Raw genomic sequence first — 23,525 nt, forward strand, 5'->3', positions numbered from 1 at the left:
AGACCTACATCCCTTTTCCACCCTCTGCAATCCGGGTCTCTTCTCGGGTACTGGCCTCTGGGCTGAGAATGTTAGTTTAGCAAATTTACAAGGGACTTCTGCCATGCTGCCTGAGCAGTGGGACCATTGACATTTTCCATCGATGTTTTCGCCTGTTACCGGATCCCAATCAACTCTGTTTTGGGCTACCCCTTTTTTTGTACCAGGAGTGTGTGTGTGTGTTCCATGACCTGGCCATGGCCTGCTTCTGCCTCTGTGCTACTTCTATCAGGGAGGCTCTTCCTGGGAGGCCTGTGATTTCTCTGGGTGATCAGAGGAGCCCTGGGCTGAGTGTCCTAGCCACCTGGGCTCTGGATTGGTGGTGTTACTCCTTAACCTACACAGGACAATTTGCCCTCTCTTGACGTTTGTGACACATGAATGCAGAGTCTTCCTGAGAAGTTTTTGGGGGGGACAGGAGCAAGCAAGGAAGTTGTTGGGTTTTTATTTTATTATTATTATTATTATTTTTTTTTTTTTTATTTATTTTTTTTTTTTAGAAAGGTGAAGAAAGAACTCCCTGGGACGGGAGATAGGGGATTCAAAAGAGGGTTGTCCCTTCGTGAGAAATTTTATTTATTTTCAGACATTTTTGTAGATTTATTTTATGTGTTAAGTGTTTTGTCTGTGTGCGTATATGTGCACATCTGTGTGCCTGGTGACTGTGGAGATCACAGAAGACATCAGATGCCCTGAAACAGGAGTTATAAATGATTACGAACCACCATGTGGGTGCTGAGTAACAAACCTGGATTCCTTTGCCAGAACAGCAAATGCCCTTTGTCAGACACCGAGCCAGCTGCAGCCCCCAAGGGTTTCTACTGCTGCAGACAAAGACACAATGACCAAAAGGCAAGTTGGGGAGAATGTGTTTCTTTTTGGCTCTCACTTCCAGCTCTTAGTCCATCATTAGAGGAAGTCAGGACAGGAACTCAGGCATGGCTGGAACCTGGAGGCAGGAGCTGATGCAGAGGCCAAGAATGGTGCTGCTTACTGGCTTGCTTTAATTTTCATGGCTTGCTAGCCTGCTTTCTTATAGAAACTACCAGAACTACAAGCCCAGGGATGAGACCACCCACCTTGTGTTGGGACCTCCCCTGTTTATAATTGAGAAAATGTCTTACAGCTGGGTCTCATGGAGACATTTCCTCAACTAAGTCTCCTTCTTCCCTGATGACTCTGGCTTGTGTTAAGTTGACACAAAAAAACCAGCCAGTACAGGAACTGGGGGGGTGGGGTGTTTGTTATTTTTGTTGTTGTTTTTGGGCAGGGTTTCTCTGTGTAGCCCTGGCTGTCCTGGAACTCACTCCATAGACTAGGCTGGCCTCAAACTCAAAATCTGTCTGCCTCTGCCACTGAGTGCTCGGCTCTCATGGGAGCTTTTAAAGAGTCAAAGAGAGTCATGATTATGAAAAGAACTTTGAAAATGGCATTGGGAGCATGCTCAGGTGGCGGCTGTGTGATTGATGGCTCTTACAGGTTTGCCCCAGACAGCTCCAGTGTGTGTCCTCATATTGGCTCAACAGGCTGCATGGGCATGAGAGAGAGAGGCATTCTCACTTTCTGTTTAAATGTTGCATGGAAGAAAGAAAGATGAATATAATGTGAAAGACAGTTTACAGTGGTCTGTCCTGTGCTCATCTCTGTCCCCCCCTTGGGTAATTAGTTTTGAGTAGTTCTTAAGAGTTCTCCAGGAAACTGTGAGTATTTCTCATTAGAAACTACTGTGAACCAGGCATTGGTGGTGCACACCTGTAATCTCAACACTAAGGGAGCAGAGGCAGGTGGGTCTCTGAGCCTGGTCTACAGAGTGAGTTCTAGGTCAGTCAGGGCTACACAGAGAAACCCTGTCTCGAAAGAAACAAAAGAAAAAAGAAAAAGAAGTTAGAGAACATTTCTTAAAATCATGTGAGTCCATTGTCTGAAGTTAAAGCATTCTCAGAGCTTGAGGTCTCGTTGCCTTACCCTTAACAAAGTAAACCTGTCATCCAGAGGTCAGGTATGGCAAGTTAACCCATGTCTTCTGGCTTGCAAATATTTGATTGGTACTGTGCCAGTGAAATGAGCCAATTCAAGCGGAATTAAAGTATGTAAAGAAAGGTTTATTGGGAAGCCACTCTTGGGCTGAGTCACTGGTCCCAAAGAACAAGGCAAGGAAGTCACCATGGGGAGGGGCAAGAGAAAAAGCATATGTGCAGGCAGGGAGAGAGAAGATGCAGGGAGGGGAAGATGTGGGGTTGTGGGGAGAGAACAAAATATCTGGATTATATAGGAAAGAACTTCTGGGGGAGGGAAAGTCCAGCCCTTTGGCTGGAAAGTTCAGGGTAGAGAGTGGGGTGTGCCAGGTAGGGATGGAGGAGGGATGCTGGGAGAATCTGGAGGCCAGGTCTGCTTTGGGAGAGACCAACCTAACCTTGTGTTCGACAACATAGGACAATTAGCCCTGGTGTCATTTGTCCACAGTTCCGGTGGTGTCCTGACAGGGGTCAAGGTACTGGAGCAATTAGGGGTAGTGTATCCACAACCCAGGTGGAGTCCTCTGTTGTTGTGCCCATATCTTCTTGGAGACCTTGGAGCCTGGCACTGCTACATTTTGGAAATCTCTGTCTGTCATGGTATATTTAAGCATCTTAAATGCCAAATTCAGCAGGTCTCTGAAGTGCCCGAGGACCACCTGTATATCAAAGTATATCTGAATAGACAAACTTTGCTTGTTTCTAGTTATCCATCCTAGGTTTAGCCTTGAAAGCATGTACAGGTGGGTAAATAAAGTTTGAGGTTGTCTGCTCTAAACTGTATCTGTAATATTAAAATAAAGTACCTTTTTAAAAATGTTTGAAGATTATTTTATTTATATAAGTACACTGCATATGTCTTCAGACACACCAGAAGAGGGCATCAGATCTCATTACAGATGGTTGTGAACCACCATGTGGTTGCTGGGAATTGAACTCAGGACCTCTGGAAGAGCAGTCAGTGCTCTTAACCGCTGAGCCATCCCTCCAGCCCCAGTAAAGTATCTTTTAAAGAGTGAAGACGGTTGGGGATTTAGCTCAGTGGTAGAGCGCTTGCCTAGCAAGCGCAAGGCCCTGGGTTCGGTCCCCAGCTGAAAAAAAAAAAAAGAGTGAAGACATAGAGCATAAATTTCAGAATACAAAAACCAAGTTTTAGTAAGTATAAACAAGTTAATGTCTCCAAGATTAATACCGAGTGTGTTACTATTGTGTTACAAGGTTTGGTTGTCAGGGCCACCCAGCAAGGGGTGTGTGTGTGTGTGTGTGTGTGTGTGTGTGTGTGTGTGTTAGGTTGGTTTGGTTGTTTTTGTTTTGTTTTCTTGAACCCATAGCAGGGGTGTCTGCCAGCCATGTTGCTGCCCTTAACCAAGATGTTGGTGAAGCCATGGTTTCACCCTCTTTATCCTGTGGTAAAGATGGCAGCCATGTCGTATTCTTTCTGGCAGCAGGTGATTTAAAAGTAGCAGTCTGCTCCCTCACCATCACTGTTGCCACCGAGGCAGTGCATGGCCCTGGGGGAGGTGGGGTAGGTGGCACCTGGAGGGGTGTGTGGGGAGGTGGTCAGCTGCTGAAGCTGTTGTGGTGAAAAGGGGGCGGGCGAGAATGCAGTTCCCAAAAATTTGACATATGAAATTCCGCCCAATTTGGGTAAATTTTTCAATTTTAGATCTGGTGACACCCATTCTAAGCTTTGCCGAGGACCAAAGGCTCAAATGTACAGCATTCTGTACATAAGCCTGGGGTCGTACAGTGGGAGTTGGGGGGTTAGCTTCAGGTCAAATGTCTTTGAACCCAAGGCTCCCAGGCTGGCTTCTGGCACTCAGTGCTCCAAGGCTGCTGGGAGGTGGTTACTTGTCTGAGCCCAAAGTCTGTCGCATCAGATGCAGAGAAAGATGGGGAAAGGAGAGGTCCCCTATTGCCATGTGACTAGGGGCTCAACTCCTCCCAAGTCAGGACACCAGATGATAAGTTATTTCTCCACTGGTGAAATGAGCCAGTTCAAGCCAGGTTAAAGTATATTAAGGCAGGTTTCTTGGGAAGCAGCTCTCAGGTGGGCTCACTGGTCTCAAGGTGGGGAGGGAGAGAGGGGGGAGAGAGGGAAAGAGAGAGATCATGTATACACAGGGAGAGAGAAAATGGAGAGGGGGCAGAAAGAGACCAAAATGTTTGCAAATATAGGAAAGAGCCTCTTGGGGACAGGAAGCCAGTGTAGGGACTGAGGGATGCTGGGAGAACCTGGAGGTCAGTTCCTATCTTGGTATGTAAAATATGCACCTCAGCTGTTTGTGCTGGGTCTAAATCCCAACGGCTACTAGTGGATTTGACTAATTATGCATGGCTTGGTAAAATCCTGTTTTATATTTAATCCAGGAACCAATACAAGACAGCAGCCCTTCGAGGTCCTTAGGCAGCTTGGCCTGGAGGAGAACACATGAGAGAAAGGTTTGTTCTTCCAGAATGAAATTCGTGAGAGAGTTTAAAAACAACTGGGTCATCTTAAAGCATAAGATTTTGTTTTGTTTTTCCCTTTTCAGAATCCCCAGAGGCTTTGTTTTCTTTGAAAAGGTATTTCTGTACAGTTGCTCCAATGACAGAGATACCTGCACCTTTGTCCTACTTCCAGAATGCACAGATGTCTGAGGACAGCCACTCCAGCAGCGTCCGTAGCCAGGTACAGTGTCCATGTCTGCTGCTGAGTCTAGGGCAGGTCTCTCTACTTTGCTGAATGTCTTTTCTTGTTGAACATTAAGCTGAGGGGAAATGCTTGCTGCTAGGGGACCCCAAACTGCTTTTGTTTGCCTCTGTTCTGCCGGGAACTTACCCTCATACCACCCCAGCTGAAACTTTCTCCATCTTCCCGATGTGTAAGGATCTCATGCCCCACAGTATCTGTCTTGATTCTACTCTTCTATCGGAAGAAGTGACTACATTTGATTACTGTTTCTAGTGCCAGCCAGTTTCCGACAGTGTTCAGTAAGTATTTAGTGACAGTGACTATACAGTGCAAGAACTGTTGTGAGTTCAGGAGAGGGGTGGGATACATGGTATGGACACATTCTCGTCACAGACCACACTCACGAAACCTGTCTGTTATAGCCACAGTAGCTAAGCACTGCAGACTGGAGGTAGACTCCACAGCAGGCCTGAGCTGTCTAGGAATTGGTAGAATTTTCTGAGTACAACCAGGATGGAGGGAAACCTTGATAAAGGCCAGTCTCAGGTCTGCAAGTCTGCCTTGGAGGATAGTGTGTACTGGCTAGTAAAAGCTGTTATTAAAGGCAAGTCACAGATAAGGATTAGGGGCCTGGAGAGATGGTTAAGGGCATCAGAACAATTCTGCTCTTCCAGAGGACCCAAGATACATCTATATGAAGTGGTTCACAGCTGCCTGTTAACTCCAGCTCCAGAAGGTCTCTTCTGGTCTCTAAGGGTGTGTGTGTGTGTGTGTGTGTGTGTGTGTCTGTCTGTCTGTCTGTCTGTCTGTCTGTCTCTCAAGATTGAGCCTTAAGACTTTTTTTGTACTTTGAAGATTTAGGGTTCCTCACTTTCCCAGGAGTTTGGGGGAGCCTGCAACTAGGATGTAGGAGTTTTAAAACCCTTACAGTCCTGAACAAGTAGGATCAAGAGTAAAGGGGCTACTCCTACTACTACAGCTGTACTAACACTGAAGTGACTTTGGGAAGACGAGCCGAGTGGTACTTAGTCGACAGTCTCGTGTAAGTTAAGCACCATCATGTGTTGTTAGGTGAATGAACGAAGAAGAACATGTAAAGCGGCTCTTGTTCCACAGAGCACTTGGCTTTACCATATCCTCTTAACCTCTTGAACAGATGCAGCCATAGACTGCAGGAGTCCAGAAAACAGTCATCTTGGGCTGCTGTGTATTAATCTTACTGACGGTAAAGGGACTTGATGTTTGATAGCTGATGTTTTTTTAAAACCCAAAGATTTCTAAAAATCTAAAGCAGCAGTTCTCAACCTTCCTAATGCTGCAGCCCTTTTAATATATACAGTTCCTCATGTGGTGACTCCAGCCATACAATCATTTTCATCACTACTTCATAACCATAATTCTGCTGCCGTTGTGAATCATATAAACATCTGATATGCAAGATATCTGATATGTGACCCCTGTGAAAAGGTTGTTCAACCCCCAAAGAGATTGTGACCCACAGCTTGAGAACCACTGATCTAGACAAACAAATACCCAGCTTTATTAAAGGTTGCGTGGAATTCTTCCGGTAGCCTTTGTACTTCCTCTTCCTGTAATCCGCCAAAGGTGACCTGTGAAGATTGTTTACTTCTCTCTTGACCCATAAAACCCCACAAAATCATGCAAATCAAGAGGTTCACTTTAAGAACACCTAGGAAACTGCTCAGGCCATCAAGGGTATGCGTGTCCACAAAGCCCCCAAGTAAGTATCGGAAGGATGTCATGCTAAAGAAGCCGTGTGTGCCGTTCCTGCACGGGAATAAATTCAACATAGAATAAATGCAGATAAAGGAAAGGTTAAAAAACCTTTGGTTTGGCATATAAGGCCATTTTTATTATGATTTTTCTATTTCTGTGGCTCTTAAAAAGAACTATTCATTATTTTTCTGTGATACCATAGTTCAAAAACAGAGCTCTCTCCAGTCCCTGTTTCTATTTATTGATCCTAAACTCAGTGAAATCACAAGCAAATAAAATAAATCTTTGTTTTGGAAAGAGAATCTTGTTTTGTGAAAACAACAAACTTACAGCTGAAGAGCCTCTTCCTTGTCTTTACCCCTTGTTCTCTGGAGTTACTCTCTGACATGTTCTTAACATGTTTACTATAATCATGCAACATTACACAGACTTTCAGAGCTGTACGCATGTATGCTCCCTTCTTTGGCGAATATATAAAATTGTTTGTTCACAGATATTTGGTATCTGCCAGTTTCTCGCACACTGAGCAGATCTGTTGCCAGTGGTGAGGCCTGGAGCGGTCTCAGAGTTAGAGACCAGATGGAGATCTCTGCCCAGTGTTTCTCAGACATGAGACAAAGTAAGGAACTGGAAGGATAGTTTATTCTAGAACAAAGGTACATACTCAGAATGTTCGGGCTTCTCAGGAGAGCCATATTGGAATTTTGGATAGTTTATAGGTAAGCCTTAATAGAAGGGATTCCTGGGAGATTTGTCCAGATAGGAATCCTAGTAGGTTGGGGTTCTCTCCTCGGTAGGGTTTCTTACCCTTTTTGTGTTTATCAAGTTTTTAGATATGGCATGGCAATAGATGCATGATGGGAACATCCAGTCTTGTAAGGCTAACTAAATGGAAATCCATTGTAAAAAGCAAATCTGGGTTGGCCATGTACTCTCAACCAGGTTGGCCAGTGATTCGATAGATAAAACATGTTGGCCCTGTGGCCCTGTGGTTGTCTGTAAGCCATAATGCGCTTTGTCCGTCCTTTTGTCCTGTGTCCTATGCCTGTGTAGCCTACCTCGGATCTGCCATTTTTAGAAGAAGAACTAACAGTGGATAGCATGACCTGTCTGTCTCAGAGTTCAGTGGAGATTGTATGGTTTTCCCCACTTTTCATGTGCATCACACACACGTACACACACACACTCACACACTCACACACACCACCCAAAGCCCTCACCCCGTGTCCTGCTTCCTTAGAGACTGCATTCAGTTGAAGGTTTATTGCCCGCCATCCACTCACCCAGCACTTCCTCCATGTCCACGTGTGTGGATGCCATTGGTTGGCTACTGTGTATATATGCACTGGAGACGAGAAGATAGTTCAGTGTAATAATGGTTTGTCTATTTCTGAAAAAAGAAAAGTTTTCAAAGCTATAAATAACTGAAGTCTTTGTGTCCCAAATTATCATATAAACATGGTATTAAGAGAGCTCTAGTAAGAACTCTGGCTATTTGGCTGCAGTTTGGAGGAAAAGTAGGTAATTATCTTGTTGTTCCCTGAAGTTTGGTCCTGCGATGTAGTCCAGGTTGGTGTCAGGCTTGCAGTTGTCTTGCTGCAGCTTCATAAGTGCAGGGTTAGATATGCACCCCCACACCTGCCTCTTGTCTTTTACTTTTCTAAAGCAATTTCTGAACCTAAAGCTAACCACGTTATGTTGTTACTCAAGCCTTCTAGAGTATAAATTACTAACCCTGGTCTCCCTTAATCTGTCAAATTCTCTGACCGCCAACCTTAAGGTTTCTGGTCAAAGGCCAGTTTGACATCACAGGGTAAACCAAGGCAGGCAGAGAGGGTGGTGTTGGTGATTAGGGCCCAAAGCGGATGTCTTCTGGCAATTAACTCCTGATGACAGCTGCAGGGAAAAAGAAACTTAGTTACTTGGGTTCTTTTATCTTTTACTCAGGAACCCCTCACTGGCCATTGAGAGGCTCAGATTTGTTAACTCTTCACAAGCCAGAGAGAAAAGAAACAGAAAGGAAGAAAGGCACATAGAGATACATGTATATTGGTGAAGCAGATAAGGCTACACCATGATTTATTATCTTCTCAAGATAATTGATCACGTGGTTTCTTTAAGCATTTTAAGCATCACCTTCCACACATTCATAGTAAGTTTATGGCAATAGTTCATGTCCTAGGTTTCTAAGACTTAAGGAGTTACAGCAGAATTGTTTACATGTCTTTCCATTAACTAGTACCTTATTAATAGCTCTGTAAGTTAAGTTTAAAGCAATCATTTTTATGTTACAAGTTAGCATGGCTTTGTCGAGAGATAAGTCATCTGCCTTGAGTCATATTATTTTGAAGTCTTGAATAGATAAACTAGTCCATCATTTATTTTCTGTCCTTGCACCTATAATAAATTGTCCATTTCCAGTTTATGGCCTTTAGTTACCAGATAGTGGCCTCATCCCCAACCTAGAAGAAATGTTTTAGTAGATTGTGAATTTGTTCCAAGCCTGCTTTCTCTTCCTAGTGCAATTAGCCCATGACACATGGAGGTTTACAGAGCTCTATTTGCAGCTTTTATTCTATAGGGGTCTTGAGATTACCCATATCAGTTTAGGAGTTCTATAAAATCATGATCAGGAATTATGAAATTATCAGCATAGCATTACATGAAAGTGCATATTCATAATGAGTCTGCCAGAGATCTGCTCTGTCTGGTAGTCTGATGTCCAGGAACCACTAGGCTATATAGTAGGGGCAGGAAAGGCATATTGGCAGTGAGAAGCAGCAATCGTGGGGTGAAGTCTCTGGGGACCCTGCTTCTCAGTACACTATCACAGCCATGCAAAATGGTGGCCATCTCTAGAAAATTCACTTGCTTGCCATAGCCTTTCCTAGATGGCTTCTGACAGTTTCTAAGGTTGTAAGTCTGGATTGGGGCTAGAATTCGCAATTATCCTATCTTGCCAGTCCTCCTTCAGGGACCATAATTTGGCAACAACTCTGTGAGCACAAGGAAGTAAAAGGTGGTAAAAGAGAAGGAAGGCTGAGAGTGTTTTGACTCACATGTTCTAGTCCTTAAGAAAAGTTTTCAACTGATTATTTACAATCAGTAATTTGTTAGCTGAAAAGAAGCCTTAAAATAAAAATAAGCGAAAGACCCAAACGGTTCTCTGTATAAAGCATTGTTGAGGGCTCCCTGGGCATGTGACATAGCAGTGTTGTGCTTGCCTAGCATGCGGGAGGCACTGAGTTCATTCTTCAGTACCACCACCAAAGGGAAATAAAAAGCAGTTGCTGAAGAACATGTGTATGTCTACAGCCTTTGGCTGCCAGATTTAGATGTAGATAACTGACCCTTAGGAAAGAAAATCACCTGTAATCTTCCTAGATTTTAAAACATTAACTTGAGAGAGTTTTAATAATTTGTTAGCAAGTTGTAGAATGGTTTCATTTTCTGAATGGTGCCGGATCACTTTAAAACATTATTTTTAATTTATTTGAGACAGGATCTTATGATATATAGCCCTAGCTAGCCCACCCCTTTTCTGTAGATGCACACCTTTAGTCCCAGCAGAGGCAGTCAGATCTTTATGAGTTTGAAGCCAGCCTGGTCTATAGAGTGAGTTTTAGGATAGCCAGGTTTAAACAAAGAAACTTTGCCTCAAACAAGCAAACAAAATTAACCTCATGAATGAAAATTCCTTGTTAGTATATACATATATGAAATGTCAAAGAATAAAAAAGGGGGAAGGGAGTAAAGGGAATTCTGTATAAGCTGTGATTTAAAGTAAGGAGAAAGTTTGTAAAAGAGTTATCTTAGTGTGAACCGAGTCAGACCTACAGGCCAAATCAGCCTGTGACATTTGTACTATTTATCATAATAAATTTGTTTTCCCAATTAGATCAACGTGAAGTAAGAAAAAACTGAAAATCTCTGATGTCTAGAACATGCCAGTAAAGTTGGAAACCTTCATCTTAATACTTTGAAGAAACTCTAGGCTCAAGACTAACAGCCCCATAAATGTTAACTATAATCTCCAAGCACTTAATGTCAATTGTTGAGAGAAGTGACCACTGCCGTTGACACGTTAGAGTGACGCTTCCACCGTGGGGATCAGGGAGGCTGGGCAGGTGCGGCTGCAGTTCCTCCTGTTGGAAACATTGCCGATAATTAGTAAATGCTTTCGAGTTTCCCATTCAATCATTGAGCTACACTACTCTTCTAAGCCCCCCAGGGTAGGCCTAGGATTCCATATTTCTAACTGTAGAAATCTACGCCATGAGCATGAGGTCTTAGGAGACTGGAGACTCTTTCCTTCTCTTAAAGATACAACCCAGCCTCATGTGTAGACTTACCATGCAATAGAATTCTTTGTAGACATTCATTATAAATATATATGTATTCATATATATTGAAAAACAGAATTTGGGGTAAGTTTTTGTTTGTAAAATCCTAAGTTCATATTTAGTTACACAAAGATACAAAATCTGTCACAAAATTTCCATGAACAAAGTCAAAAGATAAATTAAAATGAAAGCTTATAATGATTCAGTTTTCTTCTTTGTTAAATTTATTTACATTTCTGTTTTTTTTTTTTTTGAAGAATTTTTAATCAGGAAAGGAAGTGGTGCATGACTTTATCCTTATACTTGGGCGACAGGCAGGTAGATTTCTATGAGTTTGAGGCCAGCTCACATGGTTGTCTGTACGACAGAAGAGAGTGTCACATGATGTGGGTTCTGGGACCTGAACCCTGGTAAGTGTTTTCCCTCGGAGCTATCTCTCTAGCCACAATGATAAAACTCCTTAGGAGTCACAGGGACATGAGTGTCTGCCTAGAGGTAATTATACTTAGGACTTCAGTGTGTGTCACCGACACTGTTGGAGCTTCTTCCTTCATAAAACACTTACTGCTGGCTCTCATTTTATTTTTCTGGTAACCACGGCTGTCCTGGAAACTGCCATGGAGCCCAGGTTGGCCCTTAACTTTCCATCACCCTCTTACCTCAGTCTCCCCTGTGTTCAGATATAGGCATGTACCACCATGCCTGTGGAAAACTTCTGGGTTTAATTTCTCTTAAAATAACACTATGTCTATTTAACTAGATTTTTAATTCTGGAAACCCCAAAAGTATTTTCAGTATCCTCTCATTTTAATGGTTTTTAACACTTTTCTTTCTTTCTTTCTTTCTTTTTTTTTTTTTTTTTTTGATGAGATAGGGTCTCTTTATGTAGCCCTGGCTATACTAGAACTCGAAGTGTATTTTAAAACTCATTTTAAAAGATGCTTAGGGGGTTGGGGATTTAGCTCAGTGGTAGAGCGCTTGCCTAGGAAGCGCAAGGCCCTGGGTTCGGTCCCCAGCTCTGAAAAAAAGAACAAAAAAAAAAGATGCTTAGACATTCTTTCATTTATTTTAAAAGAGAGTCCATTCTCCTGTGTAGCTTAGACTGGACTCAGAGTTCTTGTGCTTTGGTTTCTCAAGTGCTGGAGTTAGAGTTGACTGCTGCTGTGCCCAGTTTAGTTTATCAGCCCTTGGCGAATAGCCCAGACTGACCTCAGTTTCAAGATATACCTGCTTCAGCCAGGAAGTATAAGCATGTGCTACTGGACCTCACCGGCAGTCTTTAAGAAGGCATCATTGTGGGCTAATCGCCATAACTACACATAGAGTACTCACTGTGATGGCCTTTTTTTTTTTTTTTAATTTTTTCAAAAAAAGGTTTCTCTGTATAGCCCTACCTGTCCTGAAACTTCCTCTGTAGATCAGGCTGGCCTTAGACTCACAGAGACTCACCTGCCTCTGCCTCCCAAGCACTGGGATTAAAGGTGTGCACCATCCCTCTGGCTCAATGTGATGACTTATAACACGAATAAGTACTCATCAGATTTCGGAGTAGAGAGAACAGACCTCATTACCCCCAAGTTGCCCATGTTCCCTGTGTGCTGTCCTCATGCCTTTCCGCACCCCTAGCAACCACTCTCAGGTTTTTCTGTTACCTCCCTCTGCTGTTGCTCTTCCAGAAAGTTTATATAAATAGAATCATGCTGGCTGGAGAGATGGCTCAGCTGTTCAAGGCTAGGCTCACAATCAAAACTAAATAGAGCCCTGCGGACTTTCCTGTCTGCCTCCTTTCATTTGGCATGGTTGCCTTGAGTTGATGGGTCAGTAGTCTCTTCCTTTTCACTCCTGACTGGGAGCCCACTGTGTGCTGGCCATTGTTCTTTGGCCAGTTCCTTGTTTCAGTATTGGGGGGTTTCCAATATGACATTACAAGTAAGGCACTGCGGAATTCAGTTACAAAACCTTAAACGGCCATGTACACGTTCATTTTGGGTAAATGCCTAAGAGTAGAACGTAACCCAGTACTGCAGGTTGTTTTAGCTTCTCAGGATACTCCCAGTTTTCCAAACCGGCTGCGTAACTGTGCTCTTAGAGCGCTGTATGAAAGTCGAATCAGTCCTTACTTGTCAGCCCTCAGCATCAGCCCTGAGCTTTACAGACCTTGTAGAATGTATGTCCTAGCATCTCCTTGTGGCTCTAATGTGCATACCTCCAACGAGCAATGGTGTTGAATGCTTTTGTTTATCACACTGATGGAGCCTTCTCTAGTGCAGTTTGTTGCCCCTCTTCAAACTGTGAAAACTCCTTATGTAAACCATAGTACATATACCTTGCACATCAGTTTTGAATATCGATGGAGTCCTTTTTGTCATTTTTTCTTTCGAAAATGTGGGGGGTTTTTTTTGTGATATTATCTATGAAATCTTATCCTGTAGCAAGTTTTTTAAGTTTCTTTCCAAATGTTTTTTTTCTTTATAGTTTTATGCTTTACAATTTATCTGTTATTGGGTATCATGAAACACACTGTAGTCCCAACTTCTCATTTGGGAAGCTGAGGCAAGAGCATCACTTGAGGCAAGCCTAAACAGCCCAGACTCAGAGACAGCCTTCATTTAGGTCTGTGGTCTATCTTAAGTTGATTTTGTATGTGTAACACAGTAAGGGTCAGAGGTCGTTTCTCTGCATATGAACGTTCTGATCAGGATTAGGTTTGAAGAAGACTGTGGTTGTTTGCAGTCGAGTGTCTTTGCGCCCTGGCACACCGGTTCACAGATCTAGGCTCGGCTCTGTCTTGCTGGTCAGTTAGTTCTTGTACCAGTGACACATCCCTACTATTCTGTGAAAATGACTTTGCATATATCTCTTTGAGATCCTCTTTGCAATTTAGTAATTTAGTAAATATACTCAGAGTAGGATCGCTAGATCATATGCTATTTTTCATTATTTTGAGAGAGTCTTGGTTTGCTTTAAACTTAATATCCTCCTGCTTCAATGTCCTGAGTGCTGGGATTACAGGGCTGTGCCACCATGGCTACCCCCACCCACCTTAGGAATCACGCGTTGCTTTCCTTAATGGTTGTATCATTATTTCCCAGATAACAAAGTACGAAGGTCATAGTTTCTTCCCGACACCACTCCTTGTCATTTCCTGTTTCATTTTCTAGAGCTCTGTCTCTACCTAGGCAAGCACTGTAGACTGAGCTACGCCCAGCCTGTCTTTTATGGGGTGTTTTTTGTTGGTGGCTAGCATCCTAGCAGTGTGAGAAAGCTTTGTTCCGAAAGTAGAATTTGCTGAGAGTTCCTTGCATTTGTAGATTACCTGTTCTCTGCTGTTAGTTCCTTTGATGCCCTTTCTTGTTGGTGTTAGCCCTGTTTGTTTTGCCTTTGTTCTTTAATACCTCGTAGCACCATTTTGCAATTTCAAGGGTAAGACATTTGGGGCAGGAGTCCCTAGACTACCTTTGGTTTTGTAATTCATTCACTGCAAAGTCTCATAGACCTCAGGAAAACTATAGTGTTTGCTGTTACAGCTGACTGCAGTGAAAGAGTACAGATTATCACTGGAAATAGAAGGGCACCTGCCTGAGATTCCAGGGGATTTACGCAGACAGTGCTTAATCTCCTGGCCACAGCATGTGACAACACACTTGCACTATTTTCAACCAGGAAAACAGGCTTGGGCCTCAAGGCCCAGGCTTTTACTGTTAATGGTCCATACAAGCATGGTTGGCCTTAGTTGTCTGCCCCCTTGAGGGACCAAGCTGACTCTGTCCTCCACATGGATCACAGTCTAGGTTGCCAGTGTGTCCCAAGGCCTCTACAAACAGTCCTAATAGGATACTCCAAGGACTTACAGATACCTCCTAGGATCTGAGCAGGCCAGAGTCTTCTTGGCAGGTACTCGGTTTAGAAGACCCTGAGGTACTGAATTCATAGCTTTACTGTTCAGTGGGCCCTTAACTCTTTCTACCCACCTGGGTTGGCTTTCTGGTGTCTTTGCCATACTGCCCAAAAGTAATTACATCCCAGATTTTTCCTTACTACCTGTTTATTCTTTGCAGAATGGTTCCAGACTGTAGTAATTGTGCTTATTTGTGTCCCTAGCCTCAGAGTAGTTCAGGAGTCCAGGACCTTGTCTCTCTAGCTTCACCGCTTTATTCCTGGCTCCCAGTGCCCTGTGTTCAAATGGCTGACATTCAGTCGCACCCCCATCCCCCCCACACTGTAAAAAAAATGTAGTAATCAGTATTTAAAAACTGAAACAAATTTATGTAACAGGGGAATGGCAAAAGTCAGGAATATAGTTTATTTTTGTAAGTGTGTGTGTGTGTGTGTGTGTGTGTGTGTGTGTGTTCCTGTGAAAGTAAATGTTTACCACATTCATGTAGGAGGTCAGAAGACAGTGTTGGATCTCCTGGAACTGGAGTTTATAGACAGTTTTGAACTACTATGTAAGTTCTGGGAACTAAACCTGGATCCTATGCAAGAGCACTAAGTGTTCAGTAAAAATTAAAAAGTACATTGAGACCTTGTATCTCACCTACCAGATTGGTAAGAAATCCAGACATTTGCTCCCATGACTTGGCAAGGGCGTGGTGAAATCAGCAGTTTCCTACACTGACTGAACTCTAAGCTGGCACAATCTCAGAAATGAGGGCAGGTTGGCAGATGTAGTAGAATGTGTTGGTTAAGTGTGTGCTGCTAAGTGACTAGGGAAGCCTTCCTTGCAGTGTTGTTTATAAGGCAAAAGATTGGAAGCGAATTAGAATTCCACTGTTAGGGGTCAGGCAAATAAGTACAGTGCATTTATACAGTGGCTGTGTAGGTGGCTAGAAAACTAAGAAATAGAAACATGAAGAGACAGGTACAGAGACACGGGACCTATAGTTCCAGCTCCTTCAGATGTTGAGACAGAGAATTGGTCCTAAGTCCAGGACTAACTTAGAGGACAAGAGTAGCAGACTCTGTCTCAAGTTGGAATAAAGAAAAGATGTCTTTGACCTGGTGAGTAAGAACCTCTTTCTGAGTACAGAAGCAAAGCACAGCCTTGTGTGCAGAGGGGGCTCTGGGTTCCGCTCAGGTCAGCAGCACTGAGGGGCTCTGGGTTCCGCTCAGGTCAGCAGCACTCAGAAGCGGGTCTTATAAGACCCTAAACTCAAAGAAGAAAACGAGAAACAGGGTGTACTTTTTCATACTTTCTTACTTTAAAACCATTTAACCTTTAAAATAAGTTGTACCTTCTAAAAGTTGAAAACAAAGACTAAGGGCTAAGAGAAAGAGAGAGTGTGTGGGACCTGTGTGAGAGAAAACCATTCACTGTTAAGTATACCATGCTCTCCTAGACCATTTTCAGTTTGGGACAGGGCAGGGTGGGGCTATGCTCTTTACAAACCAGAATATCCAGTGTAGGAGTGAGTGCTGGATCTATCTTGGCCTAATTAACTATTCATACAGACAGATGCCAGGGCTGTGATGTCAAGAAAGTCACACCTATTTTAATTCATGTGAATATTAACCCATGTTTAGTTAGAATTGTATTGCTAAACACAGATGCCACAGTTGTAACTGATGACTTGATCACTTCCTTCTCTGGAAAAATAGAAGCCTAGTTTATCTCTGGGGTGGGAGAAAGAGAGAGAAAGAGGGAGAGGAGAGAAGGAAGGAGGGAGAGAGAGAGAGTGTGAGAGTGTGAGAGTGTGTGTGTGTGTGTGTGTGTGTGTGTGTGTGTGTGTGTGTGTGTGTGTATTGCTCACGGGATAAAGTCTCAAGTCCTTGATAGGACAAATTAAGTTTTTTATAACCTGTCTCTAAAAGGAACTTTTTAAAAGAGCAGAATGTCTAGAGCCACCGCCCTTTCTGTGGGACTGGGGTTTGAACCCAAGGCCTTGCTCATGGTAGGTAATGTTTTACCACTGAGCTACACTCCCTTTTTAAAATTTTATTCTGAGACCAGGGCTTACCACTTTGCCTTCAAACTTGTATTTTTCTTGCCTCAGCTTCCTGAGTCCGAGGATTGCAGGTGTGCCCTGCCACACCCAGCTCAGAGTCCACAGCTTACTGATTAGGGTATTGTTACTGCAGAGTGTCTGGGGTACATAGAAGTCCCTGATTACTTGTGGGACAGGACGGTGCCTTAGGTACGTTTCTGTTGCTGTGATAAAACACCATGACCAAGGCAAATTATGGAAGAAGGGCTTTATTGGGTTCATGCGTCCAGGGGCATTGGAGTCTCATCATCATCATATCAGAGAAGCATGGCAGCAGACAGGCAGAGTGGCTGGAGCAGAGAGTAAGAGAGACACAGACAGACAGACAGACAGACACACACACACACACACACACACACACACACACACACATACCACACCAAGCCCTGGGACTGGAGAGGCTTTTGAAATCACAAAGCCTGCCCCTATTGACTTATTTCCAGCAAGACCACACCTCTTAATCCTCCCAACAGCATCATCAATTGGGGACTGAGTGTTCAAACATTTAAGCCTGTGGGGAACACTTTCACCCCCAAAGATGAATATGTTGCAAATGACATTCAAGAGACCCTGAGCCCGCCCTGAGTCTTCCAGGTTCCCGTACTGTTTCAGAAATGCCAGATTAAGGAGAACGTTTTTGTGGAGGCAGGCTGTCTGGGTTCACACCCTCTGTGAATAGCTGTGTCTATTTCTTCACATTCCTGTGAAGGAATGGCAAGAGAGTGACTGAAAAACAAAGGATATGTATTCATAGTCCCTGTTTCATGGGAATAGTGTTATGCTACATTATGGAGGGGTGTGTGTGTGTGTGTGTGTGTGTGTGTGTGTGTGTGTGTGTGTGTGTGTGTGTGAAGGGCAGAGGACAGTGTTGTGGAGCCTTTCTCTTCCCACCTTTATATGGGTTGTCAGGCTTGTACTGCAGGGTGGCGGGCACTGTTATTTGCTGAGCCATTTGCCCATGGCGTATGTTTTTAATGAATGGTAGTAAGACTCCACAGTCATGGTCACACTGTGTAGTTGGAACTGAGATTTGAAGGTAGCTCGTTTTCAGTCATCTTCCTGAAAGAGCTTAGCTCAGTCCAGTGTTAGCTACTGACCGTGACTGTTAGCACTGCAAGTTGGCTTTCCATCATGTGGTTTCAGGGAACCGATTGTCAGGTTTGTCAATGTCTTTACCCTCTGAGCCATCTCACCAGCTCTGTTACTGTTCTTTTTACTTATTTTACCTTTGGAAAAATTTAATCTTTAACAAATGAACAAAAAATTACCAAAATAAATAAAAAATAAGAAAAAGCCAGGGGCCAACGAGATGGATCATTGGATAGGGTCACATACCTTCACGCATGATGACCCAAGTATCTGTACACACACACACACACACACACACACACACACACACACACACACACACACAAATAAAATAAAGCTAGGTATTGAGACCCAGCTTGGTAATGGCAAAGCTCTTGCTGAGCATGTGTGAGGCCCTGGGTTCAGTTTATAGTACCATACACAAACAAACGGACAGACAGGGCAGAAAGCTAAGCACAATGAGAATGAGCATTACACCTCATGTGGGAGCTATGGGAGCACACGAAGGGGTCAGTCTGCAGAGCCAAAGCTGTAGGACCTTCATGACACAGGGTGACAACAGGATGTCCAAGATGACTTCCAATGAGCATCCAGTAGTGAGTGTCCAGTGTTGATAGCAAGCCAGAGGCCTCGAACCAGAGCAGTGACTCACTGCAATGAACATTTGCAAGTAAAGCTCTGTGGGCAAAAGGGTGTACTGTGGGGACACTGCAGCTTCCGTGGGGAGAGTTTTTGTTTTGTTTTCTTCTGCCAGGGAGTTTGAAAGGTTGGAGAGCAAATATGGGGAGGCAGGGACATGAGTGGGGTTAAGGTGCATGGTGTGAAATTCACAAAGGATGACTATTAACATGATGAGACCTGGGTTTAACCAAGGAAAATGGGCTCTTAGAAAAGACTGTAAATTCATTCAGTCTGTCCATCTAGCATTTATGTTCTTTATCAGGCTTAGTGAGGGCAGGAAGATGAGGACAGGGAACATGGGGATAATTTAAGGCCCCTGTGTGTTCAGGAGAGTGCTTGTTTGTTTTGGAGTTAGGATTACTCTATGTAGTTCTGGCTAGCCTGGAACTCACTACAGAAGAGGCTGACTTTAAGCTCCCAAGTGACAGGATTAAAGCTGCGTGCCATCATGCCTGGCTGGGAATTTTTTTTAAACTAAGCAATTTTTAAAAATGGTTGTAGTCGGGGCTGGGGATTTAGCTCAGTGGTAGAGCGCTTACCTAGGAAGCGCAAGGCCCTGGGTTCGGTCCCCAGCTCCGAAAAAAAAGAACCAAAAAAAAAAAAAAATGGTTGTAGTCTTACATGGTGTTGTGAGAAAGAATATGGAGGAATATCTTGAACATCACTATATGTATTCTAAAGTATTATTAATAAAGAATCCCAGCACTTGGGAGGCAGAGGAAGGTGGATCTCTGAGTTTGAGGCCAGTCTGTTTTGCAGAGTGAGACTATTGCCAGGAAAGCTCCGGCTACGTGAGAAACCTTGTCTGGAAAAAATCAAACAACAGCAACAACAATAATAATCAGATAGGGACTACTTCATGAATTTGAAAAGATGAGATTACTTAAGTTTGAAGCTGCATAAAGAAAATTTGAGGGCTGGAGAGTTGGCTCTGTGGCTGGTTAAGAGCACTTGCTCTTCCAAAGGACCGACATTCAGTTCGCAGTACCCACATGGCAGCTTACAGCCATCTTTAACTCCAGTTCCAGGGGATCCATTGCCCACTTCTGGACTCTGTGGACACCAGGTGTATGTGTGGTGCATAGAAATATATGGAGGGGGATTGGGGATTTAGCTCAGTGGTAGAGCGCTTGCCTAGCAAGTGCAAGGCCCTGGCTTCGGTCCTCAGCTCCAAAAAAAAAAAAAAAAAGAAATATATGGAGGAAAAAGACACTATTCCCATGAAACAGGGACTATGAATACATATCCTTTGATTTTCAGTCATTCTAAATATAGTATTTAAGCCAAGCATCCAAAGAGGAGCATGAGTGTCTTAGGAGGAGAATAGGAGGAGGGTGAAGTGAGCCAGAACCCAGGTAACAGGGTGGGCCATAGCAGCAAATAATAATCTAGTATTAGAACTGGCTGTTAGGTGGCTTTTTCTTGCTTCACATTTTTAGAATTTCAGTATTGATGTTGCCATTACCATGAATCCCAGGTGTACTTCTTACAGAATCCGTGTGCTGAGAGGCTGGTTTACTGAGTGCATTTCTCCTGCTTTTAGAATGACAATCAAGAACGGCAGCAGCATCATGACAGACAGAGACTTGACAACCCTGAGTCGATATCTAATGGCCGACCCCAGAGTAACTTTACCAGGCAGGTGATAGAGCAAGATGAGGAGGAAGACGAAGAGCTGACATTGAAATATGGAGCCAAGCACGTCATCATGCTCTTTGTTCCTGTGACCCTCTGCATGGTCGTTGTGGTGGCCACCATCAAGTCAGTCAGCTTCTACACCCGGAAGGATGGGCAGCTGTATGTATAAGTGTTTCATTCTCTAGGCCGGTGTGCTCTCCCCCTTAGCATGTTGTTATCCTCTCGAAGATCTCTGTGCCTGTGAACTCTCAACTTTTCTGATGGTCAGAGGCAATGGGGATGGCAGGGATTGATGATTTGATGTTTTGTTTTTGTTGTTGTTTTAGTTCTAACCTTTCGAATTCTTACTGTTGAGCCAGCAGGCAGGGTGGCAGGGCCTGAAATCCTAGCACTTGGCAAATGGCTCACAGAAGTTTAGAGGTTTAGGAACCATGGGTGTGGGACCCACCATGTGGTGTTTGAGACACAAAAGGACGGTGGCATATGCCTGTCAAAGCACTTGGCAGTGGAGAAGGGACAATCAGGAACTCAAGTTCATCTTCTGCTGTATGCAAATATTTATTCCAGCCCAGCCTGAGCTACACAGACAGTCTGAAAGCAGCACTCCTGTTGTCCTCATCGTGGCTTATATGCTAAATCTTTAAAGACCGCTATCTTCATCTATCGGTACTAGATCCTTGCTAGTATTTCTCATAGCAGCCTGTTTTCCCTGCTTCTCAGGCTAGTCTGGAATTCACTTGTAGTCTTGGCTAGTCTCAAATTTTTGATCCTGCCTCAGCCTCCTGAGTGCTAGAATTACCGATGTGTGCCACCATACCCAGTTTATGACTCTGTTATAGAAACGCAGATGACACACCTTTCTTTCTTCCTCCCTCAGAGCAGTGCAGGGATAGGCAGTCCAGATTGGTACACCGGTTTTTTATTTATGAAGCATGTGGCTTCTCTCTTCAGCTTCTGTCCTAGGTTTCTTTAAGATCCAGCCTGAGCTTTCGTTCACCAGCAGGAGGGAGTTGAGAAGGGGACATAGGCATCACGTAGCCCAGGGCACTCCCTGCAGGAACTGCCTCTGTGGCTTGTTCAAAGTTCCTTGGCCATTACACAGTCTCATGGCCACAGCTGCTATAAGGGCAGAAGTAAGGTCATTACACTGGAAGCCTTGGCACCTGGAATTAAGGTATTTTTATGTAAATGAAAACAAGAAGATAACCCCAGTTATAGTCACCCTACAGATAGAAAACCTGTGTTCAAACCCTGCCACCTCTCTCTAGTAACTGTTGTTCAGCCTTGGAGTTAATGTGGCAGAACCTGGTTATTTAACAGATTTTAGTAAGCTGTGGAGAAAACCTTGGGTGAGATCATCATTTCAGTGCAAAGCATCCACTAGATGGAGCCAGTGCCTAGTGTGAGTTCGTATTTTCACAGTCTTATTTTCTTTTACTCTGAAGAAGTTATTTCAGAGGATAGCTATTTTTCTTAAGTTAAAAATTAGTAGCGAGAGGGTTGGAAATGGCTCAGCAGTTAAGAGGGTGCACCATTCTTGCAGACGTACTGAGTGGTTCACAGCACCCACATCATACAGCCCATAACTACTTTTAATTCCAGCTCCAAGATTTGGGTGTCTGTCCTTCTTGGACATCTGTACGCATGCACACAGTGCACTCACATGCACACGCATGCACGCACACACACACACACACACGCGCGCGCGCGCGCGCACACACACACAAACACGCACTTTAAATAAAAGTATATATGTCTACATTTTAAAAAATTATTACCTAGAGCTAGGGTGGTACAGACCTATAATCTCCACACTTGGAATGCAAAGGCAGGGAGAGCACATATTCAAGTACAGCCTGGGCTACATGGTAAGTTCCAAGCTAGCTTGGGGTTACTTATTAGATTCTGTCTCAAAAACTAACCAACCAAATAAAAAACTTCTAGTTTACTGATGAGCTCCAAAAGGTACATTCTGAATGACTCAGTAAAACCAGAACCCTCACAATTAATTCCAGTTTTGAAGGAGTATGTGGTTTGACATATGCATTAACACTCTTGTGGTTTTTTTCCCTCTTTAGAATCTATACCCCATTCACAGAAGACACCGAGACTGTAGGCCAGAGAGCCCTGCACTCGATCTTGAATGCCGCCATCATGATCAGTGTCATCGTCGTTATGACCATCCTCCTGGTGGTCCTGTATAAGTACAGGTGCTACAAGGTGAGTGCCAGGCAGCACTGTTGTCTGCCTCGACCTGCTTATTGGTTGTTGTTATTTTGTGTGTGAGATGGAGAGAGAGAGAGAGAGAGAGAGAGAGAGAGAGAGAGAGAGAGAGAGAGAGAATGAGAGAGAGAATATGAATGTGTGTATGCAAGCCTGTGCTTGCCAGAGTGTACATGTGCAGTTGATGCAACAACTTGGTGGAAGGGGTTCTCTCCTTCCGTCTTTGCTTGGGTTCTAGACATCGAGTCTTCAAGCTGGCAGGCTTCACATTCCGAGCCACTTCACAGCCTTCTCGCCTTATTATAGTCTTTACTTGGTCTAGCAAAGAAGAAAGAGTTTTGTTTTCTTTTAAATATTTATTTATTTTATATATATGAGTACACTGTTGCTGTCTTCACACACACCAGAAGAGGGCACCAGATCTCATTACAGATGGTTGTGAGCCATCATGTGGTTGCTGGGAATTGAACTCAGGACCTCTGGAGGAGCAGTCAGCGCTCTTAACCGCAGAGCCATCTCTCCAGCCCCCAGAAAAAAGAGTCTTGTGTTTTGGGTCTACTTTATCTTTCCTTTCATTCTGGAGCATGTTGAAAGCACCAGAAGACATACATGGGAAACGGGTGTGTTTATGTGTTTTCACATGTGTTTTCAGTATTTTGATTTATAATGTGCCTGTGGCATTACAAAGACTTTTGTGTATATCGTCATTAACAAATAGTGCTAGAGGATTTAAGTGGCTCGTAAAGCCTCCCTCAAATGCTGCTTCTGAAATCACTAGTGACGGGCCACCTCACTGGGGAACTGCCAGCGTCATTTCTGAGCAGCAGTGCCTCTTGCCTTAGCCACTGGGCACAGAGAAAGCTTGCAGCAAAGAGGCAGGGCCAACCTCCCAGCCTCTTCCCTTCTTCCTTCCCCCCCCCCCCCCCTCTCTCTCTCTCTCTCTCTCTCTCTCTCTCTCTCTCTCTCTCTCTCTCTCTCTCTCTCTCTAAGTGACTGCCTCCTGGATCTCAGCTACCCAGTACATGCTTCATACTCAAACCTGAGAAAATCAACAAAGGAATACAAGTCATGGAATCTTAGATCGACCTTAGTAACAGGAAGA

The 23,525-nt window shown here is 43.8% G+C and overlaps 1 protein-coding gene across 3 annotated transcripts in view; it reads left to right on the forward strand.

The window, feature by feature from the left end:
• Psen1 (presenilin 1) overlaps positions 1 to 23,525 on the forward strand; it is a 52,032-nt gene that overhangs the window by 6,530 nt on the left and 21,977 nt on the right. For 2 of the 3 annotated variants that reach the window (NM_019163.4, XM_006240322.5), the window contains exons 2-5: positions 4,425 to 4,496; positions 4,589 to 4,725; positions 20,106 to 20,359; positions 22,279 to 22,420. In NM_019163.4, coding sequence (NP_062036.2) covers positions 4,642 to 4,725; positions 20,106 to 20,359; positions 22,279 to 22,420 — 480 coding nt within the window. In that variant the 5' untranslated portion in view covers positions 4,425 to 4,496; positions 4,589 to 4,641. Of the gene's footprint in view, positions 1 to 623; positions 892 to 4,424; positions 4,497 to 4,588; positions 4,726 to 20,105; positions 20,360 to 22,278; positions 22,421 to 23,525 lie in introns of those variants that run through there. The other variant, XM_063261575.1, reaches the window with a different exon arrangement.

Source organism: Rattus norvegicus, chromosome 6 (assembly GCF_036323735.1).
Source record: "Rattus norvegicus strain BN/NHsdMcwi chromosome 6, GRCr8, whole genome shotgun sequence".
In the NCBI taxonomy this organism is placed as follows: domain Eukaryota; kingdom Metazoa; phylum Chordata; class Mammalia; order Rodentia; family Muridae; genus Rattus; species Rattus norvegicus.